At 67.2% G+C, this 14788-nt stretch overlaps 1 protein-coding gene across 1 annotated transcript; it reads left to right on the top strand.

Annotated features, from left to right (window-relative positions):
* Positions 1 to 31: 31 nt before the first annotated feature.
* LOC308057514 (kinesin heavy chain-like) lies at positions 32 to 14782 on the top strand (the record flags this gene model as incomplete). Its single annotated transcript, XM_080411595.1, has 19 exons — positions 32 to 170; positions 277 to 325; positions 549 to 604; positions 714 to 801; positions 1906 to 2030; positions 2637 to 2741; positions 2854 to 3002; positions 4777 to 4925; positions 5020 to 5231; positions 5494 to 5562; positions 6877 to 7083; positions 8105 to 8251; positions 9090 to 9278; positions 10012 to 10129; positions 10399 to 10466; positions 12423 to 12532; positions 13426 to 13527; positions 14556 to 14616; positions 14723 to 14782. Coding segments are annotated over exons 1-19 (2145 nt in total), but the record flags the coding sequence as incomplete, so codon positions are not given.
* Between the last annotated feature and the right edge of the window lie 6 nt (positions 14783 to 14788).

Genomic DNA, 14788 nt, shown 5'->3' on the forward strand with positions numbered 1-14788 from the left:
GGGGGGGCAGCACCTCCTGAGGCCTGGCACCCCCCCCGGGTGCTCAGCCCCACCCCCACCCCAGGGGGAAGCTGCACGACCCCCAGCAGATGGGCATCATCCCACGCATCGCCCAAGACATCTTCAACCACATCTACTCCATGGACGAGAACCTCGAGTTCCACATCAAGGTGGGGACTGGAGGGAACTGGGAGCACTGGGAGAGACTGGGAGCACTGGGAGGAGGGGTCCCGACCCCACCCCACCCCCCTAACACCTCCAATTCCCTCCTTCTAGGTTTCTTACTTTGAAATCTATCTGGACAAGATCCGGGACCTGCTGGACAGTGAGTGGGGGGGCACTGGGAGATACTGGGTGGGTATGGGGGTGCACTGGGGAGCATTGAGAAGCTTGGAGGCCCTGCATGGTACTGGAGAGCGCTGGGAGCCAGTGGAAGGGTCTGGGGGAGCACTGGGAGGTCCTAGGTGGCACTGGGAACACCTAAAGCATGAGGGGGGGGAGGGTCACCACCCACCCAGTCCCCTCACCCCGTGTGCCCCCCCCACCAGTGACCAAGACCAACCTGTCGGTGCACGAGGACAAGAACCGGGTTCCCTACGTCAAGGTGAGGAGCAGCTTGGAGGGTCCCTTGAGGGGGGGGTTACCCCAAGAGGCACCCCCAGAGGTGGGGCTGGGGTCTCACCCCCCCCCACCCACCCCCGGCACACCCCCAGGGCTGCACCGAGCGATTCGTCTCGAGCCCCGAGGAGATCCTGGATGTGATCGACGAGGGAAAATCCAACCGGCACGTGGCTGTCACCAGTGAGCACCCTGGGGACATGGGGACATGGCGGGGGGGTGGTGCTGGCCAGGGCGGGGGGCAGGCTATGGGGTGCGGTCCCTGCTTACTGTGGGGGGTCTGTGGTGCTGGGGGGTTCCAGGGCACCGTGGGGGTCCCTGGGGCACTGTAGGGGTCATTGGGGTGCCATGGGGGTCCGTTGGGTGTTGTAGGGGTCATTGGGGGACCATGGGGGTCATTGGGGGACCATGGGGTCCCTGGGGTGTTTTAGGGGTCATTGGGGGATCATGGGGACCATTGGGGGCCATGGGGGTCCCTGGGGTGTTGTAGGGGTCATTGGGGGACCATGGGGGTCATTGGGGGGACCATGGGGGTCCCTTGGGTGTTGTAGGGGTCATTGGGGGACCATGGGGACCATTGGGGGCCATGGGGGTCCCTGGGGTGTTGTAGGGGTCATTGGGGGACCATGGGGGTCATTGGGGGACCATGGGGGTCCCTGGGGTGCTGTGGGGGACCATGGGGCACTGTAGAGGTCATTGGGGGACCACAGGGGACCCTTGGGGTGTTGTATGGTCCCTGGGGTGCTGTAGGTGTCATTGGGGGGCCATGGGGGTCCCTGGGGTGTTGTAGGGGTCATTGGGGGACCATGGGGGTCATTGGGGGACCATGGGGGTCCCTGGGGTGCTGTGGGGGACCCTGGGGTGCTGTGGGGGACCCTGGGGTGCTGTAGGGGTCGTTGGGGGACCATGGGGGACCTTTGGGTGTTGTATGGTCCCTGGGGTGCTGTAGGGGTCATTGGGGGCCATGGGGGTCCCTGGGGTGTTGTAGGGGTCATTGGGGGCCATGGGGGTCCATGGGGTGCTGTGGGGGACCCTGGGGTGCTGTCGGGGATCTCTGAGGCACCACGAGGGTCTCTACAGCATCATGGGGTCCTTGGAGCATTGGGGGGTGGGGGGTCCCCGAGGTGCTGTAGGAGCCACTGGGGCACCACGGAGGTGCCTGGGGCATTGAGGGGGGGTGGGGGGTGGTACCTGGGGTGCTGCGAAGTCTCTGGGGCATCGTGGGGTGCTGCGGGGGTCCCCGGGGGTCCCCGGGGGCGGCGGTGCAGCCTCTCGCCGTGCCCACAGACATGAACGAGCACAGCTCCCGCAGCCACAGCATCTTCCTCATCAACATCAAGCAGGAGAACGTGGAGACGGAGCAGAAGCTCAGCGGGAAACTCTACCTGGTCGACCTGGCTGGGAGCGAGAAGGTCGGGGGGCACCAAGGGACCCTGGGGGGCTTGGACTGGGGGGGTCTTTGGGGGGCTCTGGGCTGGGGTATGTGGGATTGAGGCGTCTCTGGGGGAAGTTGGGTGGAGGATTGGGAGGGTGAGGGTGGGGGAAGACTTGGGTGGGTCCGTGGGCTGTGGGACTTTGGGATTAGGGGTCTCCAGGTTGGGGTGGGGGTCTTGGGATGAAGGGTCTTTGGAGTGGGGGTCTCTGGGGGGGGGGGCTGGGCTGGGGTATGTGGGATTGAGGCGTCTCTGGGGGAAGTTGGGTGGAGGATTGGGAGGGTGGAAGACTTGGGGGTGGGTCCGTGGGCTGTGGGACTTTGGGATTAGGGGTCTCCAGGTTGGGGCGGGGGTCTTGGGATGAAGGGTCTTTGGAGTGGGGGTCTCTGGGGGGGGGGCTGGGCTGGGGTATGTGGGATTGAGGCGTCTCTGGGGGAAGTTGGTGGGGGGTCTCTGGGTATCTACTGGCTGGTGGCATTCTTGGGTTTGGGGGCCTTGGGGGGGTTCCCGGGCAGGGGGTGCCTCTGGGGTGGGGGGGTGGGGTGGGGGTGGCGCCGGGGGGTGCTGAGCTGCCCAGCCCCACAGGTCAGCAAGACGGGGGCCGAGGGGGCCGTGCTGGATGAGGCCAAGAACATCAACAAGTCGCTGTCGGCATTGGGCAACGTCATCTCAGCCCTGGCCGAGGGCACGGTGAGACCCCCGGCCCCCCCGCCAGCCCCCCACCTCTGCCCCATGGCTCCTGGGGCTGGGGGGGGGCCCTGCTGACCCCCCTCCTCCCCACCCCCCCACCCCCCTCCCCCAGAAAGCCTACGTGCCCTACCGGGACAGCAAGATGACGCGGATCCTGCAGGACTCGCTGGGGGGCAACTGCCGGACCACCATGTTCATCTGCTGCTCCCCCTCCAGCTACAACGACGCCGAGACCAAGTCCACCCTCATGTTCGGGCAGAGGTAAAAAGGGGGGGGGGGGTGGCTGGGGGGGTCGGGGCGCCCCTGCACCCCTCTGCACCCCAACTGCGCCCCCACAGCCCCCTCCCATGCCTGTTGTGCTACAGGTGCACCCCGTGGGCTTGTTGCACCCCGACTTCACCCCAAGAACCCATTGCACCCCAGCTGCACCCATTGCACCCCTCTGCACCCCTCTGCACCCCAACTGCACCCCAACTTCACCCCAAGCACCCATTGCACCCCTCTGCACCCCTCAGCACCCATTGCACCCCTCTGCACCCCAACAGCCCCCTACACACCCACTGCACCCCAACTGCACCCCAACTTCACCCCAAGCACCCATTGCACCCCTCTGCACCCCTCTGCACCCCAACAGCACCCCAAGCACCCATTGCACCCCTCTGCACCCCTCTGCACCCCTCTGCACCCCTCAGCACCCATTGCACCCCAACTGCACCCCCACAGCCCCGTACACACCCCAACAGCACCCCAACAGCATCCATTGCACCCCTCTGCACCCCTCAGCACCCATTGCACCCCAACTGCACCCCAACAGCCCCCTACACACCCACTGCACCCCAACTGCACCCCAGCTGCACCCCAAGCACCCATTGCACCCCTCTGCACCCCAACAGCACCCATTGCACCCCAACTGTACCCCAACTTCACTCCAAGCACCTATTGCACCCCTCTGCACCCCCACAGCCCCGTACACACCCATTGCACCCCAGCTGCACCCCAGCTTCACCCTGAGCACCCACTGCACCCCAACTACACCCATTGCACCCCAACTTCACCCCAAGCACCCATTGCACCCCTCTGCACCCATTGCACCCCAACTGCACCCCAACAGCCCCCTACACACCCACTGCACCCCAACTGCACCCCAGCTGCACCCCAAGCACCCATTGCACCCCGACAGCACCCATTGCACCCCTCTGCACCCCAACAGCACCCATTGCACCCCAACTGCACCCCAACTTCACCCCAAGCACCCATTGCACCCCTCTGCACCCCTCAGCACCCCTCTGCACCCCCACAGCCCCCTACACACCCATTGCACCCCAATTGCACCCCAACTTCACCCTCTGCACCCACTGCACCCCAACTACACCCATTGCACCCCAACTTCACCCCAAGCACCCATTGCACTCCAACTGCACCCCAAGAGCCCCCTACACACCCACTGCACCCCAACTGCACCCCAGCTGCACCCCAAGCACCCATTGCACCCCGACAGCACCCATTGCACCCCCACAGCCCCCTACACACCCATTGCACCCCAACTGCACCCCAACTTCACCCATTGCACCCCAACTGCATCCCCACAGCCCCCCGACGCCCCTGTTGTACCATGAGTGCGCCCCGTGGGCTTATTGCACCCCAACTTCACCCCAAGCACCCATTGCACCCCAACTGCACCTATTGCACCCCAACTTCACCCCAAGTGCACCCATTGCACCCCAACTGCACCTATTGCACCCCAACTTCACCCCAAGTGCACCCATTGCACCCCAACTGCACCTATTGCACCCCAACTTCACCCCAAGCACCCATTGCACCCCAACTGCACCTATTGCACCCCAACTTCACCCCAAGTGCACCCCATTGCACCCCAACTGCACCTATTGCACCCCAACTTCACCCCAAGTGCACCGCCACACCCCCCAGGGGAAAGGCCACTTGGGGGAGGGGGTCCCTGGGAGTGCTGGCTCGGAAAGGGGGAGCAAGGGGGGGGTCTCAGTTGAGGGGTGCACACCCCCCCACCCCCCCCAAGGGCCAAGACCATCAAGAACACGGCGTCGGTGAACCTGGAGCTGACGGCGGAGCAGTGGAAGAAGAAGTATGAGAAGGAGAAGGAGAAGAACAAGGCGCTGAAGGAGACCATCGCCAAGCTGGAGGCCGAGCTGAGCCGCTGGCGGAGCGGTGAGGGGGGGGTCTGCATCCGGGAGGGGACCCCCCACCCCACCCCTCAACCTGGCCAGCACCAGGTGGGGAAACTGAGGCCACGTCCCCCCAGGGGAGGCTGTGCCTGAGACGGAGCAGCTGAGCGGGACCCAGGCGGAGGCTGGGCTGGGGGAGGGGCTGGGGGAGGGGCCGGGGTCGGCACCCACCGGCGAGACCCCCCCCCTCAACGACAACAGCTCCTCCATCGTCATCCACATCTCGGACGAGGAGCGCCGCAAGTACGAGGAGGAGATCCGCAAGCTCTACAAGCAGCTGGATGACAAGGTGGGCACCAGACCCCTCCCCAAGTCCCAAAGCCCACCCTGTACCCACCAGGGACCCCCCAGGATGAGGCTCCTCAAGACCCTTGGGGACCTCCCCACCGTCCCCCAGGACCCCCGGCACCCTCAGCCGGGAGGTCCCCAGCATCCCCCAGGACCCCCAGCACCCTCAGCCAGGACGTCCTGGCAGCCTCCAGGACCCCCCCCTCCGCCCCCAGCCCCTCGGGGGCGCAGGTTCAGACCCTCCCATCCCCCACCCCCCCCAGGATGACGAGATCAACCAGCAGAGCCAGATCATGGAGAAGCTCAAGCAACAGATGCTGGACCAGGAGGAGGTGAAGGGTCCACCCCAGCTCCACCCAGCCCCGCGTCCCCCCAGCTCCATCTGGCCGACCCCATAACCTCACCCTGCTGGGACCCCGGGCTGATCCCCCTGGGCCCCCACCCAGACCCCCGGGACCCACTGGGACCTCTCTAGGACCCCCACCCTGATCACTTGGACCCCTCCACCCTGAGCCCCTGGGATCCCCCGATGTGACCCTGCTGGAACCTCTCTGAGACCCTCACTATGACCCCTGCGACCCCCATCTGACCCCCTGGGACCCCCACCTGACACCCTGGATCCCCCTGGGACCCCCACCTGACTCCCTGGGACCCACACTTGACCCCCTCGATCCCTCTGGAACACCCACCCTGACCCCTAGATCCCCCTGGGACCCCCACCTGACCCCTGGATCCCCCTGGGACCTGCTGTTGACCCCCTGCATCCCCCTGGAGCACCTACCCTGACCCCCTCTAAGACCCCCGCCATGACCCCTGGGCCCCTTCAACCTGATCCCACCAGGACCCCTCTGGAACCTCTTGAGACCCATCTGGGACCTCCACCCTGACCCCCTAGATCCCCATGGGACCCCCACCTGACTCCCTGGGACCAACACCTGACCTCTCCGATCCCCCTGGGACCCGCTGTTGACCCCCTGGATCCCCCTGGAACACCCACCCTGACCCCCCTGGGACCCCCTGTTGACCCCTGGGATCCCCTCCTGACCCCCTGGATCCCCCTGGAACACCCACCCTGACCCCCCTGGGACCCCCTGTTGACCCCTGGGATCCCCTCCTGACCCCCTGGATCCCCCTGGAACACCCACCCTGACCCCCCTGGGACCCCCTGTTGACCCCTGGGATCCCCTCCTGACGCCCTGGATCCCCCTGGAACACCCACCCTGACCCCCCTGGGACCCCCTGTTGACCCCTGGGATCCCCTCCTGACCCCCTGGATCCCCCTGGAACACCCACCCTGACCCCCCTGGGACCCCCTGTTGACCCCTGGGATCCCCTCCTGACCCCCTGGATCCCCCTGGAACACCCACCCTGACCCCCCTGGGACCCCCTGTTGACCCCTGGGATCCCCTCCTGACCCCCTGGATCCCCCTGGAACACCCACCCTGACCCCCCTGGGACCCCCTGTTGACCCCTGGGATCCCCTCCTGACCCCCTGGATCCCCCTGGAACACCCACCCTGACCCCTTCTAAGACCCCCACTATGACCCCTGGGCCCCTTCAACCTGATCCCACAAGGACCCCTCTGGAACTTCTTGAGACCCATCTGGGCCCCCCACCCTGAACGGCCGGCCCCCTCTGCCCCCCAGGTGCTGGCGGCCGCGCGGGGCGGCGGGGAGGCAGCGCGGCGGGAGCTGGCGGCGCTGCGTGCTGAGCACGGGGCAGCCCGCGCCGAGGTGGCCGAGGTGCTGGCGGCGCTGGAGGAGCTGGCGCGCAGCTACGACCGCAAGGCCCAGGAGGCCGAGGACACCGGCCGCCACAACCGCCGGCTGGCCGATGAGCTGGCCCGCACCGAGGTGACCCCCCCCGGGCGCCTGGCCAGGACCCCTCATGGGCACCCAGCTGGGATGCCCAATGGGATCCTGTTGGGAACCTCCATGGGCACCCAACTGGGATGCCCAATGGGATCCTGTTGGGAACCCTCATGGACACCCAACTGGGATCGCCACTAGGACCCTACTGGGAACCCCCATGGGCACACAACAGGGATTCACAATGGGGTTCTACTGGGAACCCCCATGGGCACCCAACTGGGATCGCCACTAGGGCCCCCATGGGCACCCAAGTGGGATGCCCAATGGGATTCTACTGGGAACCCTTATGGGCACACAATGGGGATTCACAATGGGATTCTACTGGGAACCCTCATGGACACCCAACTGGGATCGCCACTAGGACCCTACTGGGAACTCCCATGGGCACACAACGGGGATTCACAATGGGATTCTACTGGGAACCCTCATGGGCACCCAACTGGGATTGCCACTAGGACCCTAGTGGGAACCCCCATGGGCACCCAACTGGGATCGCCACTAGGGCCCTACTGGGAACGTCCATGGGCACCCAACTGGGATGTCCAATGGGATCCTGTTGGGAACCCTCATGGACACCCAACTGGGATCGCCACTAGGACCCTACTGGGAACCCCCATGGGCACACAACAGGGATTCACAATGGGATTCTACTGGGAACCCTCATGGGCACCCAACTGGGATTGCCACTAGGACCCTAGTGGGAACCCCCATGGGCACCCAACTGGGATCGCCACTAGGGCCCTACTGGGAACCTCCATGGGCACCCAACTGGGATGCCCAATGGGATTCTACTGGGAACCCTTATGGGCACCCAACTGGGATTCCCAATGGGATCCTGTTGGGAACCCTCATGGACACCCAACTGGGATCACCACTAGGACCCTACTGGGAACCTTTACGGGCACCCAACTGGGATTGCCACTACGATCCTCCTGGTCGGGTGCCAGGGGTACTGGGAGGTGCTGGGGGGGTGCTGGGGTGCCAGCCCACACTGTGCCCGCAGGCGACGACGCTGTCGCTGGAGACGGAGCTGCAGCGGGTGCGGGAGCTGGGGGGGCAGCAGCGCAAGCGGGCGGCCGAGGTGCTCAACGGGCTGATGAAGGACCTGAGCGAGTTCAGCCTCATCGTGGGCAACGGCGAGATCAAGCTGGTGAGGGGGGGGCTCCTGCCCACTGCACCCATGGGTGCCTGCTGCGCCCGTACCGGGCCAGGCCGGGCTGCAGCCATGGGGGCGACGCACCCGTGCCATACCCATGTGTGTGCCATACGTGTGCCATGCTGTGTCTGTGCCATACCTGTGTGTCTCATACATGTGCCATGCCGTGCCGTGCCATACCCATGTGTGTCATACATGTGCCATGCTGTGTCTGTGCCATACCCATGTGTGTGCCATACGTGTGCCATGCTGTGTCTGTGCCATACCCATGTGTGTGCCATACGTGTGCCATGCTGTGTCTGTGCCATACCCATGTGTGTGCCATACGTGTGCCATGCTGTGCTGTGCCAGGCTGAAGCCATGGGGGCAATGCACCCATGTCACACCGTACCCATGCCGTACCCATGCCATACCCATGCCATGCCCATGCCATACCCATGCCGTACCCATGCCGTGCCCATGCCGTACCCATGTCATACCCATGCCGTACCCATGCCGTACCCATGCCGTACCCATGCCATACCCATGCCGTGCCATGCCGTACCCATGCCATACCCATGCCATACCCATGCCGTACCCATGCCGTACCCATGCCATACCCATGCCGTACCCATGCCATACTCTTGCCGTACCCATGCCGTACTCATGCTGTATCCATGCCATACTCTTGCCGTACCCATGCCATACCCATGCCGTACCCATGCTGTACCCGTGCCGTGCCCGTGCCATACCCATGCCGTGCCATACACATGTGGTACATGCCCATGTCACACTGTGCCCATGCCATGCCACGCCTGTGCCGTGCTGACCCCTGTGCCATGCCTGTGCCCAGCCGGTGGAGGTGAGCGGGGCCATCGAGGAGGAGTTCACGGTCGCCCGGCTCTACATCAGCAAGATCAAGTCGGAGGTGAAGTCGGTGGTGAAGCGGTGCCGGCAGCTGGAGAACCTGCAGGTGGAGTGTCACCGCAAGATGGAGGTGACCGGGCGCGAGCTCTCCTCCTGCCAGCTCCTCATCTCCCAGGTGGGCAGGGCACAGGGCAAGGGGGGACCTCCCGGGAGCAATGTCACCACTGTGGTGGTCCTGGGATTCGGTGGTCCAAGGGTTTGGTGGCCTGGGGTTTGGTGGGCCAAGGGTTTGGTGGCCCTGGGGCTTGGTGGTCCAAAGGTTTGATGGTCCTGGGGTTTGGTGGTCCAAGGATTTGGTGGCCCTGAGGTTTGGTGGTCCAATGATTTGGTGGTCCTGGGGTTTGGTGATCCAAGAGTTTGGTAGTGCCAGGGTTCAGTATTCCCAGGGTTTGGTGATCTCAGGGTGTGTTGGATCCAAGATTTGGTGACCCAAGGGTTCAGTGGCTAAAGGATTTGGTGACCTCAGGGCTTGGAGACCCTGGGATTTGGCGGCCCAAGGGTTTTGGTGACCCCAGGGCTTGGTGACCCTGGGATTTGGTGGCCCAAGGGTTTTGGTGACCTCAGGGCTTGGTGACCCTGGGATTTGGTGGCGCGAGGATTTGGTGACCTCAGGGCTTGGAGACCCTGGCATTTGGTGACCCAAGGGTTTTGGTGACCCCAGGGCTTGGTGACCCTGGGATTTGGTGGCCCAAGGGTTTTGGTGACCTCAGGGGTTGGAGACCCTGGGATTTGGTGGCCCAAGGATTTGGTGACCCCAGGGCTTGGTGACGGGGTGGCCCTGGGGGTGGGGGTGGGGGGGTGGCCGTGTGCCCCCGGCCGGGGGGCAGCGGCTGAGGCTGGTCCCGCAGCACGAGGCGAAGATCCGCTCGCTGACCGAGTACATGCAGACGGTGGAGCTGAAGAAGCGGCACCTGGAGGAGTCGTACGATGCCCTGAGCGAGGAGCTGGCCCGGCTGCAGGCCCACGGTGCGGGGGGCTGGGGGGTCCGGGGGGGCTGGGGGGGCTGGGGGGGGGGCGGGGGGCCATGGGTCCAGCAGAACCTGGGGGGCTGGGGCTTGTGCAGTGGCTGGGGGGGGCTGCGGGGCTTGGGGAGGGGGCTTAGGGCTTGGGGGGGCTTTGGGCACGGTGGCACTGTGGGGGCTGGGAGGGCTCGGGGGGCTGGGGGGGGCGCAGTGGGGTGTGGGGGGCTGGGGGGTCCCTGGCGCATCCCCCCAGCGTTGAGCTCTGGCCTGCAGAGACGGCGCAGGGGGTGGCACGGAAGGAGCAGGAGCAGGATGAGACCCAGGACACCGATGAGGTCAAGGTGAGGGGGTGCTGGGGGGGGCGCAGGGCACCCCTGGGGGTCACTGGGGGGTGTTCGAGGTCCCTGAAGGGTGCGGGGCACCTGGGGGGGCGGCAGGTGGGGGTCCTTACGGCATGTGGGGTGTCCTAGGGGTGGGGTGGGGGTCTCTGGGGTGCTGGGGAGTGCTGGGTGATGCTGGGGGTCCTGGGGGGTGCTGGGGGTCCACAGGGTGCAGGGGTGGTTGGGATATGTTGGGGGTCCCCGGGGGGTGTTGGGGTCTCTGGGAGGGCTTGGGGTCCCTGGGGGGTGTTGGGGCCCCTCGGAGGGGTTGGGGTCCCTGGGAGAGGTCGGGGTCTGGGGCATCAGGGGGTCCCTGGGGGGGTGAGGCCCCTGGGGGGTGTTGGGGTCCCTGGGAGGGGTTGGGTCTGGGGTCACAGGGGTCCCTGGGAGAGGTTGGGGTCCCTGGGGGGTGTTGGGGCCCCTCGGAGGGGTTGGGGTCTGGGGGTCCCTGGGAAAGGGGGGGTGTGGGGGCACAAGGGGCCCCTGGGGTGGTTGGTGTGTGGGGGTCCCTGGGAAGGGTTGCGGCCCCTGAGGGGGGGGTTGGGGTCCCTGAGAGGGGTGGGGTCTGGGGGCGCAGAGGCCCCTGGGGGTGTTGGGGTGCGGGGGTCCCTGGAGGAGTCGAGGCCCCTGGAGGGTATTGGGATGTGGGGGTTCAGGGGTCCCTGGGGGGTTGGGGTCCTTGGGGGTGCAGGGGCCCCTGGGGGTGTTGGGGTGCAAGGGGGTTGGGACCCCTGGGGGGGTTGAGTCTGGGGGCACGGGGGGCACGGTGCCCAGGCTGAGGGGGTGCAGGGGTCCCTGGGGGGGTTGGGGCCACTGGGGGTGTTGTGGTGTAGGGGCGCAGGGGTCCCTGGGGGGGTTGGGGGGTGGGGAGGTGGGTCTGGGGGTGCAGGGGATGCAGTGCCCAGGCTGAGTGGGTGCGGGGGTCCCTGGGGGGGGTTGGGGGGTGGGTGCGGGGGGGTGGGTCTGGGGGTGCAGGGATGCAGTGCCCAGGCTGAGTGGGTGCGGGGTTCCCGGGGGGGGGGGGGGGGTGTGCGGGGGGTGGGTCTGGGGGCACGGTGCTGAGCAGATGCGGGGGTCTCTGGGGGGTGGGGTGCAGGGGGTGGGTCTGGGGGCGCGGTGCTGAGCAGATGCGGGGGTCTCTGGGGGGTGGGGTGCGGGGGTGGGTCTGGGGGCGTGGTGCTGAGCAGATGCGGGGGTCTCTGGGGGTGGGGTGCAGGGGGTGGGTCTGGGGGCGCAGTGCTGAGCAGATGCGGGGGTCTCTGGGGGGTGGGGTGCAGGGGGTGGGTCTGGGGGCGCAGTGCTGAGCAGATGCGGGGGTCTCTGGGGGGTGGGGTGCAGGGGGTGGGTCTGGGGGCGCAGTGCTGAGCAGATGCGGGGGTCTCTGGGGGGTGGGGTGCAGGGGGTGGGTCTGGGGGCGCGGTGCTGAGCAGATGCGGGGGTCTCTGGGGGTGGGGTGCGGGGGTGGGTCTGGGGGCGCGGTGCTGAGCAGATGCGGGGGTCTCTGGGGGGTGGGGTGCAGGGGGTGGGTCTGGGGGCGCGGTGCTGAGCAGATGCGGGGGTCTCTGGGGGTGGGGTGCGGGGGTGGGTCTGGGGGCGCGGTGCTGAGCAGATGCGGGGGTCTCTGGGGGGTGGGGTGCAGGGGGTGGGTCTGGGGGCGCGGTGCTGAGCAGATGCGGGGGTCTCTGGGGGTGGGGTGCGGGGGTGGGTCTGGGGGCGCGGTGCTGAGCAGATGCGGGGGTCTCTGGGGGGTGGGGTGCAGGGGGTGGGTCTGGGGGCGCGGTGCTGAGCAGATGCGGGGGTCTCTGGGGGTGGGGTGCGGGGGTGGGTCTGGGGGCGCGGTGCTGAGCAGATGCGGGGGTCTCTGGGGGTGGGGTGCGGGGGTGGGTCTGGGGGCGCGGTGCTGAGCGGGCGCTGCAGAAGGCGCTGGAGCTGCAGCTGGAGAGCCAGCGGGAGGCCCAGCACAAGCAGCTGGCGCGGCTGCGCGACGAGGTCAACGAGCGGCAGAAAACCATCGACGAGCTGCGGGAGTGAGCGCCCCACCCCCACCCCCACCCACCCTGGCTTTGACCCTGACCTCGATCCCACCCCTGACCCTGTTCCCATCTCCGACCCCGTCCTTGTCCTGTCCACATCCCCATCCCCAACCCTGACCTCGCCCTGACCCCATCACTGGCCTTGACCCTGACCTTGACCTTGACCTTGTCCCTGACCCCAACCCTGACCTTCCCTGACCCATCGCTGGCCTGACCTGACCTTGACCTTGTCCCTGACCCAACCCTGACCTTCCCTGACCCCATCGCTGGCCTTGACCCTGACCTTGATCTTGACCTTGACCTTGTCCCTGACCCCAACCCTGACCTTCCCTGACCCCATCACTGGCCCTGACCCTGACCTTGACCCTGTCCCTGACCCCAACCCTGACCTTCCCTGACCCCATCACTGGCCCTGACCCTGACCTTGACCCTGTCCCTGACCCCAGCCTTGACCCCAGCCCCAAGCCTGACCCCAACCTGACCTTGACCTTGTCCCGTCCCATCCCTGACCCCATCTTTGACCCCATCTTTGACCCCAGCTGCATCCCTGAACCCACCTTTGACCCCATCACCAGCCCTAACCCTGCCCCAACCCTGACCTTGACCTTGTCCTTGACCCCATCACTAACCCTGCCCCCAACCCTGACTTTTCCCTGACCCCATCCCGATCCCTGACCTTGACCCTGCCCCCATCCCCGACCTTGACCTTGACCTTGTCCCTGACCCCCCTCCCCCTCCCTAACCCTGCCCCTGTCCCCACCCTCCCCCTCCCCGCTGCCCCCAGCCCCCGGCCCATCCCCTCCCTGGTCGGGGGTGGGGGGTGGGGGTGGGGGAGGGGCACATGCTGCCCCCCTGCCCCCCCTCACCCCCCCGCCCCCCCCCCCCAGCCTGAACCAGAAGCTGGAGCTGGAGCTGGAGAAGCTGCGGGCGGAGCACGAGGCGCTGCGGGGGGAGGAGCGGGCCAAGGCCGCCCGCCTGCAGGAGCTGACGTGAGACCCCACCCCCGGGACCCCCCACCCCCCCAGGGCCGCACGGACACCCCTGGGACCCCCAGAGCCCCAGCATCCCCCTCCGTCTGCCGGAGCCCTGGGGGACCCCCCCCCCCCCACGATGGTCCCCTTGACACCTCTGGGACCCACCCCCCACCCCTGGGACCCCCAACGGCACGGGGACCCCCCCTCAAGACCCTGCACCACCTTGGGGGCCCCGCTCGGCCCCCCCACCCACGCCCAAAAGCCCCCCAGGCCCCTCCAAGCCCTCAGCACCCTCCCTCCAGCACCTTCATGCCTCCCTAAGTCCCCCCAAATGCCCCACCGTCCCTGGGGTGACCCCCCTACCCCTGGGGTGACCCCCCCCATCCCTGGGGTGACCCCCCCTAACCTGGGGTGACCCCCCCCATAACCTGGGGTGACCCTGACCCCCCTATCCCTGGGGTGACCCCCCTACCCCTGGAGTGACCCCTCATCCCTGGGTGACCCCCTTACCCCTGGGGTGACCCACACCATCCATGGGGTGACCCCCCCCTAACCTGGGGTGACCCTGACCCCCCATCCCTGGGGTGACCCCCCCTAACCTGGGGTGACCCCCCTACCTCTGGGGTGACCCACCCCATCCATGGGGTGACCCCCCCCTAACCTGGGGTGACCCTGACCCCCCCATCCCTGGGATGACCCCCCCCTAACCTGGGGTGACCCCCCCCTAACCTGGGGTGACCCTGACCCCCCTATCCCTGGGGTGATCCCCCTACCCCTGGAGTGACCCCCCATCCCTGTGGTGACCCCCCCTAACCTGGGGTGACCCCCCCCCCCAACCTGGGGTGACCCTGACCCCCCTACCCCTGGAGTGAGCCCCCATCCCTGGGGTGACCCCCCCTAACCTGGGGTGACGCCCCTACCCCTGGGTGCCTCCCCTAACCTGGGGTGACCCCCCCCATACAGGGGGTGTCCCCTCCACCTCTGGGGTGACCCCCCATCCCTGGGGTGACCCCCCCCCAACCTTGAGGTGACCCTCCCCCCAGATTCCTCTATGAGCGCCACGAGCAGTCCAAGCAGGACCTCAAGGGGCTGGAAGAGACCGTGGTAGGTGGGGAGGGGGGGGGGGGTTGGGGGGAGGGGGGGGGGTTGAGGGGGTTGAGGGGGTCTGGGGGTCACCGTGCACCCCCTCACACCCCCCCCACCCCCCCAGGCCCGTGAACTCCAGACCCTCCACAACCTACGCAAGCTGTTTGTTCAAGACGTCACAACTCGAGTC

Source organism: Falco punctatus, assembly GCF_963210335.1.
Source record: "Falco punctatus genome assembly, contig: scaffold_309, whole genome shotgun sequence".
NCBI classification, from domain to species: domain Eukaryota; kingdom Metazoa; phylum Chordata; class Aves; order Falconiformes; family Falconidae; genus Falco; species Falco punctatus.